General features: G+C 43.4%; 1 protein-coding gene across 1 annotated transcript in view; it reads left to right on the top strand.

The window, feature by feature from the left end:
* The window catches only part of Myo3b (myosin IIIB), a 283,171-nt gene that overhangs the window by 102,212 nt on the left and 154,229 nt on the right, over window positions 1–26,730 (top strand). The window contains exons 8-13 of the mRNA XM_057755693.1: window positions 5,591–5,746; window positions 20,163–20,259; window positions 21,232–21,348; window positions 21,951–22,055; window positions 25,222–25,305; window positions 26,343–26,545. Of these exons, the coding sequence (XP_057611676.1) occupies window positions 5,591–5,746; window positions 20,163–20,259; window positions 21,232–21,348; window positions 21,951–22,055; window positions 25,222–25,305; window positions 26,343–26,545 (762 nt within the window). The remainder of the gene's footprint in view (window positions 1–5,590; window positions 5,747–20,162; window positions 20,260–21,231; window positions 21,349–21,950; window positions 22,056–25,221; window positions 25,306–26,342; window positions 26,546–26,730) is intronic.

Here is a 26,730-nt window from a genome sequence, read left to right as displayed (position 1 = left end):
CAAACTGTCAACTGTGGCCTTGTAAACATTTTACTGTTCAGAATATAAATATGATTTTATTGCACTTTACTTTGAGTGCCCTCATCTCACACATCTAAATATAATTTTTAAAAAAGAAAGAAAAAATAGACTAAAAAGAACACATCCATGAAAGATTTTACCTAGGAGTTAGTTTCCCTGAAGTCAGTTCATGTTCAATTTTATTTTTCCTTAAGTGAAAGACTCTGAGAAGAACTGACTAGGGCCCAGCATATCCCTAGTTTGAGACTCTTCCCTCTAGGAAGTAGTAGCTCATGGCTACCCCAGGTACAGTGACCATTAGGGACTAGCAGATCTCGCCTTGATCTCCGAAGGGGGAACTCATCTCTGGCCCTCATCCTAAAGATACAGCTCTAATCTAAGTTACGACAGAACTTCCAAGATGGAATCTGTGATATATATTGTCCACTAACAGCAGGAAAATGGGAAAGAGAAAAAGAAAACATATCTATGGGGGCTGGAGAGATGGCTCAGTGGTTAAGAGCACTGACTGCTCTTCCAGAGGACCCTGGTTCAATCCCCAGCACCCACATGGCATCTCACAACTGTCTATAACTCCAGTTCCAGGGCTTCTGACACCCTTACACACATATATATGGAAGCAAAACACCAATGAGCATAAAATAAAAATAAATTTAAAAAAATGTCTATGGCCAAGTAAGCTTGGAAACATTGATTCAAACATAATAAATTTTAAAAATTCCAATGCTCAAAAAAAAAAACCCAAAACTTTTAATATAGTCAAACACCTTATGAAACCCCAAATTTACTTGGTTACCAGGAAACTGTTTCGTTTCTTCTTTAAATCTCTTCCCCCATCTCTGTCTGTCTCTGTCTCTCTCTGATTGAATACTTACATGGCTAACACTTTAACTTAGCTTGCACTGACAGTTCCCATGTCCCGTGCCAGAGATCCATGCATTACACATCCCTTTATAAACCCTGCTTAGGCCCTGCATAGGGAATATATTCTGCAATGAGACATTGCAATCTTTGACTTAACAAATACTCTTGAAATGAACAAATACCTTTCAGTTTCTTAGTTTTTCCTGTTTGCCCTCTAAGTCTGAGAGAAACCTCCCTTGTTGGCAGAGGCCACTCATTTGTTTCCCAGGTGCCATGACCCGAAATAACCACACAGAAACTGTGTTAATTAAATCACTGCTTGGCCAATAGCTTAAGCATCTTTCTAGCTAGCTCTTATATCTTAAATTAACCAATTTCTATTAATCTGTGTATTGCCACATGATTGTGGCCTACTGGTAAGGTTCTGTCCAGCGTCCAGCACTGTCTCTTACAGTGGCTACATGACTTCCCACAGACTCCACCTATTTTTTCCCAGCATTCACTTTAGTTTTCCCATCTAACTCTATTCTGCCCTATCACAGGCCAAAGTAGCTTCTTTATTCATTAACCAATAAAGCAACACATATACAGAAGAACTTCCCATATCACTCCATCTTGTGAAAAGGTCACAGAAACTATCTGAGGTTCCTACCCATTTTGATACTCAGTTTTGTCTTCATCCACTAACCTTCTGCTTGGAAATGATGGGCTGAAAATCTTGAACAAGAAGAGTAAGACATCACTCTTCAAAGTCTTATGCAATAATGATTATTCTGTAGAGTGGGTGAAGGGACAAAAGACAATCATTGCCCTAAGGTGGTGAAAAGTGGCAGCTTGGAAGGTGCTCATTCTGATGATTTCTTAGTTACTGCCCATACTCCTTAGCTAGTGCTGGGTGTTGTGCTGACCGGTGTTTCTCCACCTAGAAATGCCTTCTGCCTCTTCCCCATCGTCTAATTCATTCTCGTTCCTGCAGATCTTTCTCAGGTCTTGCCAGCTCCAGGAAGTCTCCCATAAAGAGAGATCTCTCACAATACACCCCTCCCAACTGTAGTGGTTGGCACATAGTAGCTTGCCATTTTTAACACCACAGAGGAGAAAGGGTTCTCCTATGGGAGTCGGCTCAGGGCCTCATCACTAGCAGGATGACCTCAGGTTCTTCACATTCTAAATTGAGATTAGAATAGAAAATCTCAGCCAGGTATTATGGTGCATGCCTGTAGTCTGGAAGTCTTTGTCATCTGGAAGCTGAGGCTGGAGGATTGAGAACTTTAAGGTCATCTTGGGTTGCATAGAGAACTCTGATTTAAAAACAAGCAAGCAAACCCAAAGAAAAGAAAATTGGGGCTTGAGGAGATGGTTCATTTGGTAAATTTCCTGCCTCAAAAGACATGAGGACCCAAGTTTGAATCCCCAGCACCCACATAAATATGGGCACACAGCTAACATCCAGGGTTGGAATAGTGGTTGGCTGAGAAGGTGAATACCTAGCTCTCATTGGCCAGCTTGTCTACCCAGTCAGTGAGTTCCAGGTTCACTGAGAGACCTGTCTCAAAAATAAGATGGAGAACAAGTGTGGAAGGCACCTAAGGTTGACCTTTGGCCTCCATACACAGGCACACACACACACCCATGTGCACACATGAACACACACATACACAGAGGAATATGTACATACAACCTCCCCTCCCCCACACACATGCAAATAGAAAATCTTGATCCTTATGGCTCTGAAACCTTGTATTTCTGTTTTGTTTTGTTTTTTTTTGTGACAGGATCTCATGTGATTCAGGCTGACCTGGAAGTTACTAACATTCTGAAAATGACCTTTTACTTCTAATGCCTTTCCGTCTCCTCCCAAGTGCCAAGCTGACAGGCATGCACTGTCTTGCCTAGTGTTTCTCTATTATTTGTTTTCTTCCTAAGTATGTAAGCAAACTCCCGATTTTACTGTTTCCTATGTTTCTCTAGTCTTTCCATCTTTCCAATTAAATCTACTGTAGGTGCTTGAGAATAAACATCATAATTGTTCATGCACTAGTTCATGTCATTTAATTCTGGTGTAGCCTAATAAATGTTTGCTGAGTAAATGGAATGAGATGAGGTCTCGTTATCTAGTGGACAGAGCCTCTGCCTCTGTCTGTCGATATAATAACAGCTCCCTTTCAGATTTGGGGTTTGCCTCTGTGAGAACAAGGTACGCAGGGCTGTTTGCAAATGAAGGCTGTGCTCTCAAGGTCTTCTTGTCCTTCTCCTAAAAATTCTTCCCGTGCAGCTGGATGCGTCACCGTGCTGTTTAACATTCCTCCCAAGCACACTCAGTGTCTCTTCTGTTGCCTCCGTGGTGTGGCGTTCCACCCACTCCAGTCTTACTGAGAAGACAGACTCACCATTTTCCAGGGTGCTGTGCCCACCATCTCTTAGATTCCTGGGTTGTTGGCTCCTCACCTCGCTCCCTCTCTTCAGTCTCCATGCCTTCCTCGTACCCACTCTGTGATCTAAAGCAAAGCTTCCCCAGGACAGTGGATGATCTTGTCACTTGTTGGAAGCCCTGCTTTGCAGGTAGATGCTAACATGGTATGGTTACCATCAACAGCTAGGGACAGGTTCTCTAAGGCTATCCAAAGACTCTGTCTGCAGGCACGCCTCTCCCAAAGGCCTCCTTTGAGCATCTGTCCCGGGAGGAACATGATGCTCACTGCCCATTCCATGTGCCGTGAACTATTTTATGTTGTCACTTAGTCCATGTTTGGCTTTGGCCATGGGTCTCTGTGTGTGAAGCATTGGCAAGGAAAGCGTCTCTATTTTACCTTTCCTTTACTTCCTCAAAGGAGATATATATTTGTGTCTGTGTGTTTGTGAATTTTTGTTTGCTTGTTTGTTTTACGACCATGTGAGGTGCCTGATGGGGCCAGAAGAGGGTGTTGGATCCCCAGGAGTTGGAGTTATAGCCAGTGGTAAACAACCCGATGTAGGTGCTGGAGTCAGAACTTGAGTCCTTTGCCAGGGCAATGACTGTTGAGCCATTGGGTGGATCCTGTATTTCCATCCTACCCCATTCTGAGGATCTAGGCCTGTCTTCATCACCCTCAGGAGGCACATGCCTATTTTATTTTAGGGATTTTATGTTCCACACTTAAGCCAGGAGGGAAGAACATCACTGGAATTGCCAAACAGATAGCCCTCCTGAGTTCCTCCTTTTCTTACTAAACAGTGACTCAAATGTGTTTCCTTTTGACAATCACACAGACGCATGAGTATACATGGAATCCAGGGAAGACTGGATTACAAAAGAGCTGTCTTTTGTAAATGTGTGTGCTGATTTTGTATTGTTGCTAGGAAAAATAATAGGCTATACAAACCACCCTGGACCAATAAAAGTCAAATGATTGATTTCTCCCTGTGGCGAGGTGGAGGTGTATTTATAGTCTCGTGGGCATCCGTCTGGAGATGATCTGGGTGCAGTTGGCTTTTCTAGCTGCAAGTCCCTCTTTTAGCAGCCCCGGTGCCATCCTCAAACAAGCTGACCCAGGAAAGTCCCCAAGTCCTTGGGACTAGAAGGTGAGGAGGGATGGGAAAGTGTTTTGAAGTGAAAATTGCAAAGCTTGAAGCTCTGTGTAAACCTGACAACTGGGGATTGCCATGAAGGATTCTTCTTAAATGCTCTGTCCAAGATGCTCAGAAGGTCCTGACTGCTTCTGACTGTCAGGGCGTCGGGCTGCTGCTGGCATGCCTCTGTGGGAAAAAGCTCAGCTGTCGCTGACATGACATTGAGTGGGCAGAAGGGCATTCTGTATTTATCCCGAGTCTCCAGTGCTAGCTTGAAACTGAAGGGTGCTGAAATTTCCTCCTCTGACTCAGGGCAGCTACTCAGAATAGAAGGACGAGGGGAACTGGGTGAAGTAGTATTCATCAGGTTCCACTTCACTAGAGATTTCCGTGTGTCAAGACCATGTTAGCACAGAGCAAGCAGCCACAGGTATCGAATCATTGTTTTCTTTAGATAGGTCATTGAATCCAAAAGAGAAAACCATTCTTAGGTGTGTGGTTCTAAGCAGTCTAGTGCAGAGGGGTTTAAACGGAACCTGAGTTTTTTACCATTTCAAGTAGACTTTTTGTTCCCATTTTGCAGAATTCCATCAAAATTCTTCAGAATTGTGTGCTAGTCACTTCCCGTTTTGGGACTTCTGTGTTCTCTCAGAAAACATTAGAAATCAATGGCTGGGCTTTTCTTTTCCTTGCAGGTTCATTTCTTTCCTTACAAACTCCTAAACAACCACCCCAAGCCCTGCACACCACCAAATGAGAACATCTCCAGGAGAGTAGTTGCGGTGATAGATCTTAATCCTATATGCCCCCAAGATAAACTTCCTTCTCTTGAAAATGTTTTTCTGCAATGAAAAATCAGACGGACATCTTTCTAAGCATTCTGTTTTTCCAATGTTTTAAATACTTGACAATAAATAGAGGGTAAAATTTATTAAGCTTTTAATATTTACTTATGCCAGTCTAAAGTAGGTTTCTGATCTTTTTAACTAATCAAATCAATAGAATTTTTCCACTTTCTGGCACATATTTCAGAGGAAAGAGCTGTTTGGGGTTAATGATTGAGTGTACCACCAGGATTCCTCTCTCTTGTATCCCCAGGGAAAGAGAATGTCAAATGTTTTACTTTTGAATTATCTGTTGATTTTTTTACAAACAGGTGTCTTATTAAGGATTTTGAAAAGAGGCCTTCGGTCACCCAGCTCCTGGACCACCCATTCATTAAAGGAACTCAAGTCAAGGTTTTGTTTCTGCAAAAACAGCTGGCCAATGTGCTCCGAGACCAGAAGCTTCTGAACCCTGTTGCTAAAACCAGGTACTGTTCTGTGCACCTCTCTGGCGTCCTCCTTTGGGTATTTGGGAGGAGGGCATGGCTGTGCTTTGCTTTGCTCTACATCTTGGTTGGTAACAACCATATCTTTGGGTTTTCTCAGAGTTTCATTTGTGTATCGTTAAGCACGTCCTGTGGATGAATAGGCAGGATTAAAAAACTGCCTATCTGAATTATTGTGACTAATTTGCCAAATAGTTAAGATCTCATTGTCCTCGTGTCAGTTAGCATTCATTAAAAATGTAGTTACCTTTAATATAAATGTAAATGTTACATTTAGTATAACTGTGATTGTTACATTTAGTATAGGTGTAACTGTTACATTTAGTTACATTTAGTATAGCTGTAACAGTTACATTTAGTTACATTTAGTATAACTGTAACTGTTACATTTAGTATAACTGTGATTGTTACATTTAGTATAGGTGTAACTGTTACATTTAGTTACATTTAGTACAACTGTAACTGTTACATTTAGTATAGCTGTAATGGGTACATTTAGTTACATTTAATATAACTAACTGTTACATTTAGTATAACTGTGATTGTTACATTTAGTATAGCTGTAACTGTTGCATTTAGTTACATTTAGTATAATTGTAGCTGCAAAGCAGCCTTGGCTAAAATGTGTTAAGACGTCTTGACCAGGCTATTGGGGAGCAGGGAGCAGACATGGACTCTACAAAAGGCCATGGAATGAGTGTGTGTTAAAGGCCAGAGACCTTTTCTTGGATGGGCTCTGAGCCCATTCTCTCTTTAGTTTTTAAAAAATCTGTAGGGATATTCTGGTTTTTCTTCTTCATGTATTTTGTCTATACTATCTAAAGCAACCAGGACTTCTTCTACATGCCTCTATCCGACCCCTTCCCCCAGATTCTTAAAGGGCAGATCTTATTTAATGTCTATTTTTAGGGAATGGGAGGAAGTCTTTAAAACTATTCTGTGTATATCTCTAAGAAGCAGATCTTTAATTTCTGTCCAGAGGGTGGCAGAGTTTCTCTTTAAGAAAAAAAAATTAATTGCAAACAAACCTCCTCTGCGCAGCAATTTACTTGGTTTTTCTATCTGGTCAGAATGCAGATAAGCACCAGTCCACTATTTTTATAAGAACATTCAAAGTGCCGGATGTGAAGACAATCAAACAGCAAAGTCAGTTCTGGAGATAGCCCTACGATCTGCAAAAAGCTGTTTACAAACCAAAAGCAAAAGCCAGGTTTGCCAGAGATGGTATTTCAAGGTGACCGTGTTGTGCTGATTTTCTCCATTTTCACAGATTTGCAAAGCAAACATTTTCCCATTATCCCAGGGCCTTTTCTGTGTCTGTGGCTAGGGACAGGGCAGAGAGATGCAGACATTCCTGTGACTCGGTTCCTTTTGAGATGGTGGAAACTGGTGCTTACGGCCAAGGGAATCAAAAGCCCCCTTTCCTCTAGCTCTGTACATGAGCCTCCTCCATACAGTCACACACACCACCAAAATGAAGACAAATTACAAATACCCGTTGACCAAGCCTAATGAAACACAACCCTCAATTGTTGAGGTTCGACCTAGCTTCTCATTTGGTTTGATCAAAGGTCCCTTATCCAATGGCTTCTAAGACGGCTCCTAGACTTACCAAGCACAGTACTACTGCCCAAGTCTGCCTGTCCAGTTCTACAGTCTCCTTTTAAACATTTTTCCCCTTAGAAAACAGTGATTCAATGTATGCCCAGGCCATTGCTCTAAGTTCTCTTTCTCTTTGCCAAGTCTTTTGATGTCAAAAGTCTGGTGAGTGGCAAAGTTTTTTTTTCACAGAGTCTCCAGTTTCATTCCCCCGTAGTTTGTGTCCCTCTGAACAGTCATTTGAAAAAATACAACCTCACAGACACGTATCAAAATGTTGCACAGCCTCTTCCTTAGGAGGTAGGGAAACGCATTCCAAAGGGACCACAGTGTAATCAACGCTTACTCTGCCATGACCCTGCTTAGCAACTGGCAAGGTGTTGGCTATATAGATGTTTTCTGAACCCACCAGGAAAGGCTCTCCGCTGTCATTTGCGACTGGTGAGCCAATCTATCTAAAGCTGTGAGTTTCCAGTAAAGGTGGAGAAAAGAAAGACTAACAGAGGCGAGAGCACAGATGACTGAGAAAATAGCCCCCTCATTTCTCTGCAAGGATGCCCACACAGCAGGCAGGGCGATTTGATGATTAAAACCACCAGCTTTGTCAGATTTGAGCTGTTAGCTTAGCCACTTGTGGAAAAGTTCTTTAATTTTTTCTTCTTCAGAAGTTTCTTCTCTATAATGAGGATTATTTTGAGGGTGGATTGAATCTACACACAAAAGGTTAGGCTGACTCTAACTATAGCATCAACTGCCAATAAATGCTGGTCATAGAAGAAAATACCTGTGCATAGTCTGTTTGGAGTCCTTCATTTCTTTACAATACTACAGTCTTAGGATTTTTATCACTCTGATGAAACTCTACTACCCAAGCCAACTTGGGGGAGGAAATGGTTTATTTTACTTACTCCTCATTGTCACTGTTCGTCATCAGAGGCACTGAGGACAGGAACTCAAACAGGGCAGGAACCTGAGACTGGAACTGGTGCAGAGGCCATGGAGGGTGCTGCTTACTGGATCGGTCCTTGTGACTTGTTCAGCCTGCTTCCCCAAACCTCCAGCTCAGGGATGGCTCCATTTACTGGGCTTGACCCCCCCCCCAATCAGTCACTAATTAAGAAAACACCCTCCATACTTGCCTACAGTCCAATCCTATGGAGGCATTTTCTCATTCGAGGTTCCCTCCTCTGGGATGACTCTAGCCTGTGTCCACTTGACATAAAGCCAAGAATTACCTTTCTCTTGCCCTTCAGCTGTGAAAATCTCTCTCTTTACCTTATCAAAGAAGATCCTGAAAATAAATAGTAAGGAAAGCACTAAAGGTTAAAAATATCGATTTCTATCTCTTACCCAAAATCAAATTTATTCATTTATTCTTTGTAGAGACATTTACATGTGTAGGTGTCAGGCCCCAAGCTGAGCAGAGGAAGTCCAAAGGCAAACCAGATCTGGTTCCTGATAAAGTGCTAATAGGCTTTGTGCCACGCAGACAGGAATCAGAGAAAACAGTGGTTCTCAATCTGTGGGCTGTTATCCCTCTGGCAAACCTCTATCTCCAAAAATACTTACATTACAATTCACAACGGTAGCAAAGTTACACTTATGAAATAGCAGCAAAAGCAATTTTATGGTTGGGGTCACCATACCATGAAGAACTGTATTAAAGGATTGCAGCATTAGAAAGGTGGAGGACCACTGAGACAAGAGCAGAAGTATTGGGGTAAGGAAAGCCTGTGCTCCCCCACCATGTCCCTGGGAAAGGGTACCTAAGTTAGCCTGGGCTTGGGATGTCTGGGGAAGACATTAAAGAGGAAAATCAAGGGACTTCTCCAGGAAGTGGCTGAGCTAGGATGTAACTCTGGCAGAGCCAATGGTTTCACATGTCCCTACCTGCTACAGGACCATCATTGCAGAAAAAGAGTGGGGGCTTATCATCTCAGCTCCATTATGCTTGGTTCTTCTTTTTGTTCAGAAATCATAACTGGTAGGGTGATGGACCTTGAATAGGATCCTGAAGATCAAATAGAAGATGGACAGGAAAGAAGCTACTGAGAGAGGGAGTGGGAACCTAGGCTGGAGAAGGGGGAATCCTGTGAATCATCTGGCAGCCTTGGAACTTTGTGTGGGTCAGGAGGCAGAGAGGAAGTAAGGGGAGATCAGATTCATAGACCGGAGCACCTCAGACTTGTGCCTTACATAGAGAGGGCCGCTGAAGAGTTCCAGGCAGGTATGTGTTCGAGATTGTTCTGATAGCACACAGTAGAATGGGCTGGCAGCAAGACTGGAGACACATACTGACCAAACTCAATACTATAACACTACTTCTACATAGCTGTCTCTATAGCTATTTAGATAGGGATTTTGGTCTACGTGCAGAGGATCCCATCAAGTGCTGGATTCCCATAAAGCTGCTGCATGCAGAAGAGCTACTGTTTAGACCCACAAGAGCTAAGATGGCCACACAACTCAGGCCCTTCTCCATGCCTGGTGCACTTTCTGCTGCATTGTGACCAATCCCCCGTGATGCCTAGCCTTGCTCCTATACTCTTGAGTGTTGATCCTGTCTGTTCATCATGACGGAGATAACTACTTATCCACAGTGTTATTGCCTAGCGTTACCTTCTGTCTCTCACTGTGAGGGCGGGGGGATTGTGTATCCTGCTCCCTTCTGCCTTTCCAGCCTTTGTTCACTTTAAGCATGGAAAACTTCAGTGCGAGAGAAATACACACTTCTAAAGCGTTGACCCATGGAGGACCATCAGGTACAAGCAATAACAGAAGAAGCAGAAAACAGAAGGAGTCAGGTGCTGAGGAGGAGTGATGTGGATGCTACACAGGGAGGCAGGTTAGGGAGACCAAGGTTGGCACGGCAGAGGGGTGCAGAAGGATCACAGTCCCTGGCGCGGTGATCAAATGGAGCTAAGTTTGGCTTACGGCTGACACAGCTTATGCTCAGCAGCAGCGGCCTCGTTCTCTCCTAGCTGACTCTATAATTCCTGCTGCTACATGGAAATGGTAGGCACTTTACGGAGAGGCTGCCTGGGACCTGAAGTCCTCCCTTCCTCATCCCAGAGACCCTAAGCAATCAGGAACCAGAGATAACACATTCCATATGATGGACACTCATTAACTAAAGGACCAAACCTTTCCCTCTCCCCTACTGCCCAGGAATCAACCTGGGTGTGGGTACTATGGGCTACTCTTCAATTGCATGATATGGGACTTTCTTCTCTGAAACCTATAAGAAGGAACCCCCAACTTTGCCTTGCAGGCCTGAATTAGTCTCAGAACTCCTATCATGCTGTCTTCGGGAGGTCTTACCAACTCTCCTAACACATCTCTTACTCAAAAGGACAATCTGCCTCAGTATCCCCCTTGAATACCAAGGACTCTTAGCAGATAGAGGGCAGTGCTGAATCAAGATTCTGTGTTGAGGGGCTGGAGAGATGGCTCAGGGGTTAAGAGCACTGACTGCTCTTCCAAAGGTTCTGAGTTCAATTCCCAGCACCCACATGATGGCTCACAACCATCTATAATGAGATCTGGTGCCCTCTTCTGACATGCAGGAATATATACAAGCAGAACATAATAAAAATAAGTAAAAAAAAAAAAAAAAAAAAAAAAGAAAAAGAAAAAAGATTCTGTGGTGAGGTGATCCTCTGGTTATAATAAGCAGAGAAGACCAGCATTCAAATGTATAGGAGAACCATTGGGTTTACAAAGCAGCAGAAGGCACACCGTGTGTGGAGGAGGGCTTCTGATGTGAGGCCCATCTTAGTGTGTAAACAATAGTTCTAAACACAGCAGCTTTATGGAAAGCCAGCACTTGGAGCAATCCTGGTTCACTCCCTATATACCCAGATCTGTGCCCACATCTAGCTTTAGGATTCTGTCTATACAGTCCCGTGGAAATACAGAAGTAATACTGTATTATTGAGAGTTGGTCAGTGTCAATCCATGATCCTGATGATGGTGTACATTTAGCCCTTCAAGGGAATTTAAGTTTTCCCAATAGTTCACAATTTTGCCACGACATATATCTAATTTAGGCACAACAGTTAAGAACATACGATGTACACTCTCTCAAAGGAGGTAAGAATTTCTCAACATCTATAGACAGCAATTCAAGGCCCCCGTGTCTCTTAATTCATCAGGGATGCTTTTAAACCATTTAATTTTTCGGTGACATCAGTCCCTGTTTCCCCACCTTCAAAATGTCCTCTCTCCCAAATCCACTCTGCAAACCCATGAGCTTATCACTATGGCCCAGCATGAGGCCTCTCCACATTAGATCAGAGTGATAGACTCAGAACGTAAGTCTTACCACTTCACAAGAGTCACTGGGAGAGAAAGCCGCTCTCTGGAATTTGATGGAGGCAGGGAAGGCCTGGGTGGCTGCACTGTGACCATGACCTCAGCTGTGAGGCTCAGAAAAATGACAAGCTCTAGTGTGTCCTGCCCTGTAGGTGGCTAGGGGCTTGCTGAGCGGACAAAGGTTCACTCTAAGTATTATTTGCTAGGAGAATTTAGTAACAGCTATTTTTCCCTGTTATGCTTAATGGCTTTTGGGTTCTACTCTTGTAAATTGCTCGAGGCTGATTAAAACAATGGCTTCAGTTGTTCTGATTTCTTTTCAGCTTGCCGTGGTGACCTTTAAAAATGGATTTCTCACTACTTTCCTGCCAAGCTTTTCCCAGTCAGGCTTGCTCTTTCCTTCTTCTACTTGCAAACATGTATGTGCATATACATACATATGTGTACACTGCGTATCCCATATGTCCGTGGGCTCCTGGTGTTCATGTAAATGAAAACCTCCAGAACCATCACATAAAATGCTAAGGATGTTTCCCACACAGAAGCTAAATATCTTCCTATCTGCCCGACAGAGAAGAAATAAATCTGTACCTTGATATAATTAGTATCACCCCCCCTTCTTGCTCTGCCATGAGAATGAACTATAGTTAATTTTCTGCTTTTTGTCACTTACCCTTGCTGCTGTCTGGGGAAAGTAGAAATATTATCAAATACTCTTTAATATGATTGATAATACAATGCCAACTTATTAGAATTATGGTCAAAATTGCGTAGGTGAAAAATAGGTAGTTATTATAACAATTTCTGCTCAAACAGTTTTCTCTTTTTAAGTCTGTGTACTTGCTTGAAGTTATAAGTTATTGGGTCAACATGTAGATCATGGAGCCATGGGCTCTGAACTTGACTGGTAACTAGTTTTAGTGTATGTATTTGACTTACAATAGAAGTGATAGAATAGAGTCCCATGGGTGAGCTGTGCTGGTTTGTCTCCAACTAGTTCTGGGGTTGTATAGTATTGTCAGATGAGACGGTCCGTTCTCTTTGACCCTGAATCTGAGGATATACTGAAGTGGGAGTTATTTAGATGGACGACTTGATATCGCAGATTGATGTACCTCTCTCCTCAGTCTTGAGTAATGCTTGCCTCACTGTTTGCAACCACTGACTATGGTGATGAGTGAATGGTCTCTGTCTGTAATTATAGAGGCCTTCGGCCATGGTCATTGAACCTGGGTCTTCTTCCTCATCTCCTCTCTTCTTGTAGTGATATTTCATTTGTATTTTAATAAATAAAGCTTGCTTGAAGATCAGAGAGTAAAACAGCCCCCTTGTCAGCCTTACAGACCAGGCAGTGGTGGCACACACCTTTAATCCCAGTAGCCACACTAGTCTGCCATAGAAACCGGGTGGTAGTGGTGCACGCCTTTAATCCCAGCCCTAGAGAGGACTATAGGATGGGAGAAGACAGTTCTCAGACACAGTCTCATTCTGAGATTCCTGGAGGCAGGATCGCCATTTCTGACTGAGGTAGAGGTAAGAGCCAGTGGCTGGCTGTTTTGCTTTTCTGACCTTCAGGTTGAACCCCAATATCTGACTCAGGGTTTTTATTAATTGTACTACATCGTCTTTACCCCTTGTCCTGATTTACCTGCTTTTTCCGCTATCACTGACTGATATCATTACCTCCTTTATTAAACCTGGAACCTGACATACAGGTTAGTCTTTCTTCCATCCTTCCAGTTCCTCCTGGGGAGGAAAGGAAGGGCTGTGGTCTGTAAATAGAGGAACAGGGCCAGAAATAATCTCCATGACAGGCTTGCTAGAGGGTCCCTGTCTAAAACAGTGATTCTCAGTCTTCCTAATGTTTTGATCCTTTAATACCATCCCTCATGTTGTGGCGACCCCCAACCATAAAATTATTTTCTTTCCTACTTCATAACTGTAATTTTGCTACTGTTATGAATCAGAATGTAAAGATCTGATATGCAGAATATCTGATGTGCAACCCTTGTTAAAGGGTCATTAAACCCCCAAAGGTGTTGCAGCCCACTAGTCTAACCACTGTAGTGCAGAGAGTGGCTCTCGGTAAATGGCGTTGAGTAGGTATCAGGTGAGAGAGTCCTCTCCCTTCTCATTCTTGGGTCGTGATTTAGAGTGCTTCCGTCTCTCACTTACGTGAGGGCAAGAACACATCTGCCTCCCCTGCCTGGGGCTCCTGAACCTGTCTGTACCCATCTACATGGAGTCTCTGCTTGAGACAGGAAGCTGAGGGATTAAGGATTTGTTCTGGGGGGAAATCGCACACAGAACCAGCAACCTCTCAAAGAGATGGAGCTCTTAAAGAGCATGGCCCCAAAATTGCTGCACAAGCACAGAGTAAACCATAGTTTTAGCCACTTTGGTGTTCTCGAAAGGCTTCTACATATGGCCTGGACTAAAGACAGCCCATAATAGCCCATCATTGGCCCCACACATGCCCATCGTTGTCGTGGGGATGTCAGCCCCTGTCTCTGCCTTTGTCTACTCCTCAGCTCCCTGGATCGAGTGGTTCAAACTTGCCTATATTTCTACCTTAAGATACAAATTTCATCCCTGATTCTTGAAACTAGAAGTCTGCCTGACTCTCCACCCTGCTGCCTCTACCGCATGCAGCCCAAACCCAGACCACACAGCTTCAAACCCCAAACTCTAGATGCCTCATAAACACAAGCAGAAAATACAGAAAAAGGTAGCATAGGCTCTGATGGAATTTCAGAACATCTTCTGAGCCATTGAAGCTGTACTTTACCGCAGCACACTCCCCTAGAAGATGCTTTAATTGCAGCCTTTGCTCTGTGCGCACAACTTACATAGCATTGCAGGTGTGTGAATTCAAGTATTCACCTGGAACATATGTTTCTGGATGTTTATGTGCACACAAAGTAGGTTAAAGTGGAAGTAGCAGACAGCATGCTTTGTATGATAAAAACAAATCTATATATGACTATATACCTTTATTTAAAAAATGTCTTTTAGTATTACCCAGTCATTTATATGTATCTAATTATCTAAGCTTTGGAATACTCAACCTGATAGGGGATCCTGCAAGCGTCACTGCTGGTAGGGACACAGGGAAACAATTGCGTGAGGTGAAGAATGAAGCTGGGGTCCGTTTAACAGGTGCTGCATCAAAACTTCTAGAGTCTGACCTCACAGTTTATTTCTCTTACACAGAGGTTTCCATGGGACAATGATCACATCAGAGCTTAGGCAATAGCTACATAGGAACTCCCCTGCAAAGTGGCAAAGCACTGTGACCTTTACGATGAGCATCCGTTCTATTGACTGAGAGACAGTGCTCAGGGTAAGGGCCTAGGGAGGAGGGATTTAACAAGCATGAGGACGGATTCTGTTGGTAGATGATGTAAAGTTCATGGGACCGTCTTCATAAGGTTGGGTTCTGCTCAGGATGAGGGTCTAAACCATACCTGATACTGGAAGATTCAGGAAGGTTGACGCCATAGGATCTTCAGGTTGTCAGACAGTATACACTCTAACCTTCTGGGTAACCAGGCATTAGCCATGTTCTTGCTATGAAGAAAATCGTCCTGCCTGTTCAACCAGCCTGCTTGCTCCAGTGTTTTCTCTAAGCTGTGCCACTTACATGATACAAGCATTTTGGTTGGTTGGGTTTTGCTTGTTTGTTTTGTTTGTTTGTTTGTTTTTTGTCAAGACAGGGTTTCTCTGTGTAGCCTTTGCTGTCCTGGAACTCTCTCTGTAGACCAGGCTGGCCTCAAGATTGCAGAGATCCACAAGCCTCTGCCTCCCATGTACTGGGATTAAAGGCGTGCTCCACCAACTCCCGGCCAAACCCAAGTAATTTTTTTCTTTTTTTCCTTTTATTTTTTTAAAAAGAAAACAAACAAATTATCTTTTTTCATTTTACATACCAATCCCCGTTCCTGCGTCCTCTCCTCCCATCCCCTCCACCTGACCCTCACTCCACCCCCATCCACTCCTCAGAGAGGGTAAGGCACACTGCTCTGGGGAAGGTTCGAGGCCCTCCATACTAAATCTAGGCTGAGCAAGGTATCCATCCAAACAGAGTGAAACTCAGGTATTTTTAAGCTGATGATCTGTAATTTTTGTTTTAAACAAGGAATTATTTAGAAAGACTTGTTAGCAGATGCTGTTCTTGAGTTACGACGCTAGGTGGAGCATGAGAGTCTTCGAAAATCTGAGTTTGTAGTCACTGGTAAGAACAAACCATTAAAGAGCACAGACAAATAAACCAAATTTAATTTTGTTGATTTTAACTAAAATTAGAGAAACATAAACATTTTATAACTTCATCTAAAGTCTAGGATTTTTTAAAAATAAATAAGCATTAGGATCAACGTTTTCAGCTCTCCAAACCCCTCAGGAGGAAAATGAAGCAGGCACCCTTTTCAATGGATCACTACTGAAGATGAGTGTGTTTGCATGTGTGTATGTGAATGTGTATATGTGAGTGCATGTGTGTATGTGTGAGTGTGCATGTGTGTGCATGTGTATGTGTGTGCATGTGTGTACGTGAGTGCATGTGTATCTGTATGTATGCATGTGTGTGCATGTGTATATGTGAGTATGCATATGTATACATTAGTATGCATGTGTATATGTGAATGTGCATGTGTCTATGTGAGTGCATGTGTGTACGCATGGATATGTATCTATGCATGTGCATATGTGTGTGCATGTGCATAAGAGAGTGAGTGTGTGTGTGTGTGTCATTGAAAAAGTGAAATGATCTTTATCATAGTAGAACTATCTTGTATTGGCACTAACTTCTAGATGGCCAACTACAATCTTGAGCAAATTTAACTCTAAGGATTAAATTGCCCATCAGTAGGAGAGAAAGACACACAGTGCTAACAATAGTAATTAAAATATCTTTTTCAACTTGTTTTGCTAAAATCCTTGTGAGAAGATTTTGATGAGATTCAAGCTCATTGGCGTGATTCTTGGAGATGAGGTGTGTGAGATGGACAGCAGACAGATATACTGTCGGAGCTATAGACAATCTGCTGGTGGGCTTGGAAAAAACATCAGTTTGGATCTTGGTGGTGTCTAACTGTGCTGTGCACACTGAGAATCAACTTCATGCTAGAATCTATTATTTGTGAGATTGAAGCTGAGGTTTATAAGGGCTTTCATCTGTAGCTGCCTGCACATGCACTGTTTAGCATGAAGGACAGACGTGGGTCCAGGCTATCAGTGGTGAGAGGAAGCACACTGGCTTGCTGTGATCTCAAGTTCTGATTTCTTTACCCATCTGCCCCTGAGCCTTCACTTCCCACAATCCTTAGCTGCTCAAGCATTCCATCCTGAGTAGTTGCCTTTAAGTGGAGACACAGGTGGAGGATACTTAGATACTTACTCCACCTTAACAGAAGCAGCTCTGTGGGCAATGTCTGTGTATCACACATGTGCCTTAAGCCCTTGGAAGCCAGGAGAAGGCAGCAGATCCCTAGAGCCGCAGTTACAAATGGTTGTGAGCTGCCGTGTGGGTGCTGGGAATGGAACCAGGGTCCTCTACAAGAGTTAAGGTCCCCTTAACTGCTGAGCCATCTCTCCAGACTCTTGCCAACTTTGTCAGCTAGCTTATTTCACACAATTTCTAGGCATAATTAAGGAAAGAGGTAAACTGGCTGAAGTTAATACAATGAGAATTCAGTTACTATATTAAAAAGTTGAGGGTTTTTTCTTTATGTTGAACTTTAAGGGGGAAAACTTAGGGTTATATAGAGGGGATTTGGGGTAGAAGTATGCACTGTCCTGGTATTTTATTTACTAAAGAGTGCAGATTGAAGCTTTTAGGAACAGTGAAAATTAGCATTCCCTCCCCTGTTCCCTTTTCATGAGCCAAGGTCTCTTTGTAACCCAGACTGACTGGGACCTCCTCATGTAGTCCAGAATAGTCTTGAGCTCCTGATCCTTTCACTTCAGCCTCCCAATTTCTGAGTTTATACCTGACTCAGAAAATGTACTTTAAACCAATCTGATTTCTTTATCTTTAAAAAATAATTCTTATTTTATTTGTTTTTGAGATGATTGCTCTATGTAACCTTGGCTGACCTGGAACTCACTCTGTAGACCAGGTTGGCCTCCAACAGAGATTTGCCTGCCTCTGCCTCCTGAGTGCTAGGATTAAAAGCATGGACTGCAAATTTTATTATTTCAAATCATGTGTATGCGTCGGTGTGTGCTCGTGATTGGTGTTGTCTGCAGAAGTCAGACGTGTCAGAGCCCCTGGAGTTGGAGTTCGCAGGCATGTGGGAGCTGCCTACTGTGAACATGGGTGCTGGGAAACAAGCTCGGGTCTTCTGGAAAAGCAGTCCACACTCAGCCACTGAGCTATCTTAACAGCTCCCAGTGTGGCTTCCCTTTGACATCTCCTACACGTAAAGACATAGACAAAGAAGATGTTCTGGTTAACCACTTACGAATGCCTAGCTTACTGATTTAGACTGAATAAAATGAAGCCCACATTTTATTTCAGGCTTTTGCATTGACTCCCATAGTGGAGACGGCTAATATGCTTTAGATGACCCTTCTAATCTGAAACTACCAGTGATGGGGACTGGGAAGGGAGGCCTTGGGGTAGCCAACTTGAAGGTGTTTTCCTACCTACTTCCTCTGTGTGTGTAGCAAGGAGGAGATTACACGTGAAAATTCCATGATTGTTGTACATGGTATTGTACAGCAAAACATTAGGCAAAACCAACTATGGGACCCAGGGAGACAGAGCTACCGTCAGAGGGTGACTCCCTTTAAACTGTGACGATATTGGGTATATGGCACCACCCAGGGAAGCAGGATGCTACCCACTGGTGAACCGACAGGACTTAGTAGAGCATTTTACAGGTATAATGTAATGATATTTTTGAGTCATGGAAGAAGTTATGCAAAACTGTTGATTCCAGATTTTGATAAGGGCCTAAGAGTAGTTCCTGATGCATTTTAAAATCCCGTTTGAATTTTTATACCAAAGATTGTGTGTGCTTTTCTCAGCCGCCTACTCTGAAGATAGATCAGCTGGCTCCATTTAGAGGTGAAGAGGCCTGAGTTGCTGCTGTTAAGAGGTTGTTTTGAGCGTCTCACTCATGGTTAGCCACTCTGAGACAGGGACCAGAGCTTTTACCCTGTAGGCCAATGCTTGCCCCCAGCGGCCCTGAGCGTCATAGTCTCACAAGATTCATGGGAGTGCCTACTTCAAGTAATTCTTTTACTTAAGGAATTACATTTTGGGTTGGGATGTGACGCAGCTGATAGGGGGCTTATGTGACTTATACAAAGCCCTGGGTTTGATTGCCAGCCCCAGGCAAACTGGGAGTGGTGGTACATGTCTGTAATCCCAGCACTCAGGAGGCAGAGGCAGGAGGATCAGCAATGCAAGGTCCTTCTCTATTAACACAGTGAGTTCTAAGGGGTCAGCCCGGGAAACACGAGACTTTGTTAAACAAACAAAGAAGCAAAAACCAAAACAAAACTTCGGAATACCAAAGTGGATTTTTATTTATTGTCATTCAAATTTTTGAAATAGTTGGTAAGCAATGCCCCAAATAGGATTTTATAAGTATGGGCCTGAAAAGATGACTCAGTGGGTAAAAACACTTGTCACAGAAGCCCGATGACATGCACTCAACTCCTAGGACCTAGGTAGAAGAAAAGAACTCACTCCTGAAGATGGCCTTCTGACTTCCATGAGAGCCTGTGGACACACACATGTGGACAAGTGCACACGTGCATAAGTAAATGCTAACACAACAGATAAGGTTGGGTACAAAAACACATTTGCTAAGTAAAACTCCCAGAATATTAATTTTTATAATTCAACACGCATAACCCACGTGTTGTCCACAGATGCATGCATGCATTTGACCAATACTTAGGAGTAGGCTGAGAGATCGTCTCCAGAGAGCAGTCACCTCCCGAGAGGAGTTGTTCTGGGGAAAGGTCATAAGATATTTTCAGACAAGGTAAAATGCAAAACACGGTCAACTCTTTGGGCGCTGGCAGTCAGGTGGAGGGCACATTGGGAGAAGAAAGGCCCCACAGCTGTGGCTCAGGGGAAAGTCTATGCTCCAACAGGGTGGAGAATGGTCTAAACGAGAGCTCTTGCCGCTTAGTGTCGGGATTTTGCTTCCTTTTATACGAAGCATTGCACTGGGGCAGATCGAGTACCACACTGAGCAGGAAAAAAAAAGTAAAGGACATCTCCTGAAAGTGCTGCAGCTGGAACTTAGGAAACAAAAAAGTATGTTTGGAGGCTCCACTTGGTAAAGCTCTTTAACTTCCCCCGATGGCGCCACAGGCAGAGGGTGGCATCTAGATAGGCTTTGCTCTCACTGCCGCTGAGGTCGCTGGATGGGTCGTGGGCTGGGTTCCCAAGCGAGCTGCCCTCATCGCCTGCCTTCTTCCGCAGCACGCTGTCTGCATGTTGATCCTCTCTGCATGTTTCCAGGCACGAAAGGATGCATACCAGGAGACCCTATCGAGTGGAAGATGCTGAAAGACGCTGCCTCGAGGACGACTTGGTCAATCTCGAGGTCCTGGATGAGGTACTGAATACTTAGTAGACTACTCTCGTGGATGGTTTGTGTTTCACACAGGGGGCCTGCCCCTTCTCTGGACTTCTTTCTAAAGTCATTCAAAAACTGTTTGGTTAACCATGCAGTGATGCTTAAGGAACATTCCATTCGGTGACTACGATCCTCTGTGTGCTTGTATATAAGTTTTGGAATGATGAAGAAAAAAATCTCTAGTAAAGCCCCCTCTGTCATAGGCCTGACCAATGAAGCTCACCAACCCAAATTTATTTTCTATTTAATGAAAAAAGATATTGCACTTTACACTGAAGACAGTTGTTTGTTCATCATAAGGAGGTTTTTCCTTCACAGAGATGGCGGCGTTATTATAGTTCACGTTTGAAATCTGAAAACTAAGATAATTCCTCATTCAGAATACTTACATTTGCTTGGGCTGTTTGTTAAGTTGAACCTGCATCTGTAGAGTCTACTGCTGGGGACACTCAGCGTCAACCCTTCAGTCACTAATGTATAACAGCACAGTTCAATCCCATAGTCCCAATCAAGACTTGAAGTGTAACTTTTGAGAAATGAAATTACTAGGGCTGGCAGGACGGCTCAGCTGGTAATAGCAAGAGTGATTGCTACTCTTCCAGATACCCCAAGTTCGGTTCCCAGAACCTGGGGGATCTGTTATGTATACAGTTAAATTTAATTATAACTAGAACCTTCTGATTGGACAAAGTCTGCCCCCAATCCAGCAACTACTGACATCTTGGTTGGCTATCTCGATGCCTGTCAGCAACTCTCAATCATTTCAGCACATTCTTGTGGCATCTTTTCAAGGCCTCTGTCACCCTTTCAGAGACTTAGAATCATAAGAGTGTTAAGATTTGAATAGGTTGTCCTCATCTTTTTAGACTAAAATGTGTAAGGGGTTCATTGCTGCTCTCAGCATCTCTGCCTTGACTAATAATGTTTCTCAAGGCTGTGTCTCTTTCCTAGGACACAATCATCTACTGGCTGGAGAAGCGGTATGCAGATGCGCTGATCTACACCTATGTGGGGGATATTCTAATCGCCTTAAACCCCTTCCAGAATCTAAGCATATACTCTCCACAGGTGAGGAGGTTTAAAAGCATGTTTTGACCTTTGATGGGTAATGAAAATTCACAAGGCTGGGCTAGGGATGTAGCTCAGTGGTAGAGCAGTTGTTCAGCATGTCCGTGGCCCTGAGTTCAAACCCTGGCACTGGAAAAAGAAAATCAAACATGCAAACAAAATAAAGTAATATTACAACTGTGTGATCCATCGCCCATCATGGGGCTAATATTCCCAAACTATAGACAATAATCTAATGTGAATGGAAGTTTTATCTTTGGGAGAAACTTCTTAAAGCAAGCAGCAATAAAAGTTAATGATTGAATGCTTGCTACATGCCGAGCACTGGGTTGGGTCACTTCTTCTCACCCTATGAGAATGGAAAGCTGTAAATCCTATGGCTTCTTCAGAAGAGGAAGAGGCAGAGTAGGGCAGTCAGTGCCCCTTATCTGAGCTTGTGTAGCCAGTAACAGAGAACAGGGGTCAAAATATAGGCCTGCAGATTCCTGAGTCTTTCAGAAGCAGTGAAAACCCTTGTTCTTCGGGGTAATAGGTAATAAAAGCCTTAGATGGTCCAGGGAGCGCGTGAAGGGCCCTTTAAATGAGCTGCATTTTCCCTCCAGTTTTCCAGGCTTTATCACGGGGTGAAGCGAGCCTCGAATCCTCCCCACATATTCGCGTCAGCAGACAATGCTTATCAGTGTTTGGTCACTTTCAACAAAGACCAGGTAAGGACTCACCTTCCTTGTCTGCCAGCTCACGAGGTGAAACATGGTCCGTCTGTCCATTTCTGTTTGGACCTGAGGTTGCGGAGGCTAGCCTGAGGAAATAGGACCTGAATTTGCACAGACTAGCCTGAGGAAAAGGGAAATGGAATTGCGGCATAGGGACACTGGATGCCTGAGAAGGACAAAACCCTTTTGAGATTCATAACACACAGGGAACACTCATTTTCTCTCGTGAAATGCAATAAAGACATTTCTAATATGGACATAATGAGAACATAGGGCAGCCGCAACCTGATTACATGCAATGACTGTAATAAAAATGGGATATATAATGGCATAAATGGAATTCCCTCCTATTGACATCTCAGGATCTTCATGACTAGGCCCCTGTATGTGAAATACTGCACTCCCTGGACACCTGGCCCTATATCATCTAGTTGCTGGGAAATTTGATGAGCTAGGGTTAAAACTGACAAACTTTAAGCTCAATGTTAGTTAAACACGAACTTAACCCATAAATTTTAATTGCCTAGACTTCTAATTCACAGCCTGGCTTATCCTGCCTTTCACCCCACCTCCATTTTGCTCGGTTTATTTTCCTGTATTTCCGTCTTCTGTAAACAAATAGAGGGAACCTAATTTTGCAAGTAATTTTTATGAGAGCTTACTATGTATGTATTTCCAGAGACCAAAGAAATCTAACCTTTTGGGTCTGTTGAGGGTAGACAAAATTATTAGCAGTGTGTATTAGTTACTCTTCTGTTGCCGGGAGAAAACACCATGGCCAAGACAACTTCCGGAAGGAAGAGTTTATTTGGCTTCCAGCTCCAGGCGTGTAAGAGTCTCTCATGGTGGGAAATTATGACAGCAAGCAAGCAGGCTGCTGGAGCAGCAACCGAGAGAGCTCGCCTCCAACTGCAAATGCAGAGCAGAGGGCAAACTAGAAGGGGGCAGAACACTTTCACTCTCAGAGCTCCCAAGTGCCAACACCCCTCCAGCAAGGCAGCACCTCCAAAACCTCCTGAACAGGGTCACAAGCTAGGGCCCGAGTGTTCAAACGCCCTAAACTCTAAGGGACATTTCTCACTCAAACCACTGCACAACAAAATTCACAGAAGGGAGGTTTGCTGACATTAGAGATGACCTTCTCTGCATTATTATGGAGATTTAAAAGCTGTCCACAGATTTACCAGAGAGGAAAGAAGTGGACAGAGCAGCATGACTTTCAAGTTAAAAAGCTTGCCTATTGGAAGGTTTTTTTTTCTGTCATCCCATCCCCACCCTATTTTGTTTCTGACACCGAATTGTGTGTTTTCCAAAACTAAACGTTTTTTTCCAGGGTGTCCTACAATTTAGGGCAATCCTGACACATTCTGGAGTTAGCACAGACCCCACAGGTTAGAGGTTAATTTCAACAAAAATGCCCACATGTCAGATGCCAGCCACAAATGGAGTACCCAGGAGCCTCACACTCCTGCCAAGCCAAGGACAAGTTCAAGGGTTCCAATAATCCTCTCAGGCTGGCTAATTCAGTAGGACAACTCAAAGAATTAAGGAGAACACTAAATTTGTCTTGACTGGCATATTAGGTACAAACCAGGGCAACCGTGTGGGAGGCATGCATGGAACAGGTGGAGGGAGGGGGTGGGAGCGTGTAGGATCCTGCCTTTCACCTGAGCACTCTCTCCCAGGGCCTTCAATTCAACAGTCCCTAAACTCACTGAATCTCATTTGTTTAAGAAATTTTATAACTCAATGGTTAAGAACCCTGAATGCTCTTTCAGAGGACCCAAGTTCAATTCCCAGCACCCACGTGGTGGTTCACAACTGTCTGTAGCTGCAGTTCCAGGGAATTCAATGCCCTCACATAGACACACATGCAGGCAAAACACCAATGCATATACAATATAAATAAATAAATCATAAAAAAAGTTTTTAGTTTTTATAACTCAGGGAATAAGACTGCGATAATATAGTCAAAGTCTATGATGTACTTGAAAGAAATTGTCTTTGTGAAACCCAACATTATGTGCAATAAATAGATGCTCATAGACTATTTTAAATAATAGAAATAAATAAAAGAGTTCTTTTCATTAAAAGTTTTTATTGAACTCAATTTGCAACCTCTTTTCCTTTCTGGAAGATGGGGGGGTTCTGAAAGTTCCCATCCTCTGCCCATTTATCTGTTCTTTCTCATTGCCCATCCCCATGTGAAGTAGTCTGGCTTCCACTTGGAGCCACCTCGTGCATAGCAGAGGTGCGGTTAGAGGCATCCCTCTTGAGTAGAAGAGGCTCTCTTCACTCCACCAGTTAGAAATTCCAAGAAGCTGTTTGTCAGGGTCCAAGGACAAAGGCCAACCCTGTCGCTTTTATTCTCCCTCATCACTGATTTCCTTTGCACAGGAAGAGCTCCAGGAAGTGGTAAAAAGAACACAGCCAACAACACAGTAAAAACGGGCACTAGAGATGAGGACAAAAAGAAAATATGGTTGACCTTAAGCGTGTGGCAGGCATTTGACCTCACTCGTAATAAAAGAGGTACAGATTCAAAGAGCATTGAGTACCTGCTTCTAACCAATCAGATTAGCACAAATCCATGCGCTGTGTGGTGAGGCTGCAAGACAGCAGACTTCATCCTGGGTGCAGCCTCAACTTCACATGTCTCATTCATGTCTCCCACATAGCTGTCGCTGGACGCTGTACCCTTTCTAATATGCCAGTAAAGATAAATTGTTACTCTAGTGAACTAGAGAGCTGCTGTGGTCCCAAGTCAAGCAATCCAGTAGTAGCTATTTTACAAATATTTTTACTTTTTGATCAAATATTGCCCACTTGGAATTTATTCAGCAGATGAACCTGAATGTAGATACAATGACCTGTGTATAGAATGAATCCTTGCAATACAGTTTATAACAAGAATTGACCAAACCCACAAGGATCAGTTAACAATGGCACCATCAGACAATGCTACATCTAAACTTTGCAATGACAAGCAGCTGTCCCAGCTTGTCATATACTGGAAAGAGTCCCAGGATAGAATGATTGTTAAATGAAACATGGAGGAGTATAGTGGGGTATGTTATGTGTAAGAACCACAGCCAAATGTGCAGGTTGTTTCTGTGTGGTGATTGGTTGGGCTCCTCCCTGACTCTGTTTTCTGTGTCAGTGCATCGTCATCAGTGGAGAGAGTGGATCGGGGAAGACAGAAAGCACCCACCTCATCGTTCAGCATCTGACTTTCCTGGGAAAGGTAAGGGCCAACCGAATTCTGGATGGCGGTGTGAAGGCCCCGTAGAACCAACTGTATGTTTTATAGAAGATGGGAGTACTATAGTCTTTTTTTAAAATCAGGAGTTACACAAGAACGCCCTGTCTTTGTTGTGTTGCCTCCTGATAGCTAGGCTCTTAAGATGCCAACATGCTGTCCTTACTTCACGTCGTGAGAAAAATAAAACCAACACGGAGTTACTACATTGCGGGCAAATCAATTATTTCGTGTGTTTTCCTGTGTAATAGAAACATTGAGCTGTTCAGTGGGAGAAGTGAGTAGACGCTGAGTCAGAGCTGCTGTGGTGATTAGGAAAACGGCAAATGGAATCCCTTGGCAACAGTTGAGGAAAAGGAAGATGGTAGCTTGGACAAGGACATGGAAGGAAGGGTTGCAAAATTAGTCCGCGAGGTGCCTATCCTTGGCCGCTAGAGCATCACATTGACTAAGAAAAGGGATTGAGGACTCCTTTATTATCACTGAGGGGCATTGAAAAGCAGAGTGGAAAAGTTGGAGGATGTCTGTATTTGGAATTCTTTCTAAACTGTTAGGCAGGAAACATCTGTCAAGACTTTCCTATGCAATGCAATCAGACTTTAAAACTGCCACCGGGGCTGGAGAGATGGCTCAGAGGTTAAGAGCACTGACTGCTCTTCCAGAGGTCCTGAGTTCAATTCCCAATAGCCACATGGTGGCTAACAACCATCTATAATTCGATCTAGTGCTCTCTTCTGGAGTGTAGGCAGAACACTGTATATATAATAATAAAAACAAAACAACAACAATAAAAAAACTGCCACCGAATCTGGCTTTGTGACTCATGGTACCTGGTGACTCCTTCATCAGGGTTGACAGTAACTTTCCCAAAGTGAAGTTCCTTAGAAAAGATGCGTGAGCTATGTGTGTGTGTGTGTGTGTGTGTGTGTGTGTGTTTGTGTGTGTGTGTGTGTGTGGTGTCTTTTGAGACATTAGAATGCTGCTTCTGAAAGTTTCTCCTAACCACCATCTGCTCACCCCAGGCCAACAATCAAACCTTACGCCAGAAAATCCTCCAAGTGAACTCCCTGGTGGAAGCCTTTGGGAACGCCTGCACGGCCATCAATGACAACTCCAGCCGGTTTGGAAAGTATCTGGAAATGATGTTCACACCAACTGGAGCTGTGATGGGGGCGAGAATCTCCGAGTACCTCCTTGAAAAGTCCAGAGTTATAAAGCAGGCCGCGTAGGTACACTTATGTTTTATCACCGGTTCTTGCTTTGCCAATCTAAACTTGGAGGATTTGGGAGCTTCAAAGATTTCATCTCCCCTTGTTCTTTAGTCTCCCTCGATATTTTAAACAAAGGATTAGTGGTGGCTAATGTTTGTTTTTTAAGATTTAGTTTTGCCTTATGTTTATGAGTATTTTA

Source organism: Chionomys nivalis, chromosome 22, assembly GCF_950005125.1.
Source record: "Chionomys nivalis chromosome 22, mChiNiv1.1, whole genome shotgun sequence".
Classification (NCBI taxonomy): domain Eukaryota; kingdom Metazoa; phylum Chordata; class Mammalia; order Rodentia; family Cricetidae; genus Chionomys; species Chionomys nivalis.
This window is presented reverse-complemented; position numbering and strand designations above follow the sequence as displayed.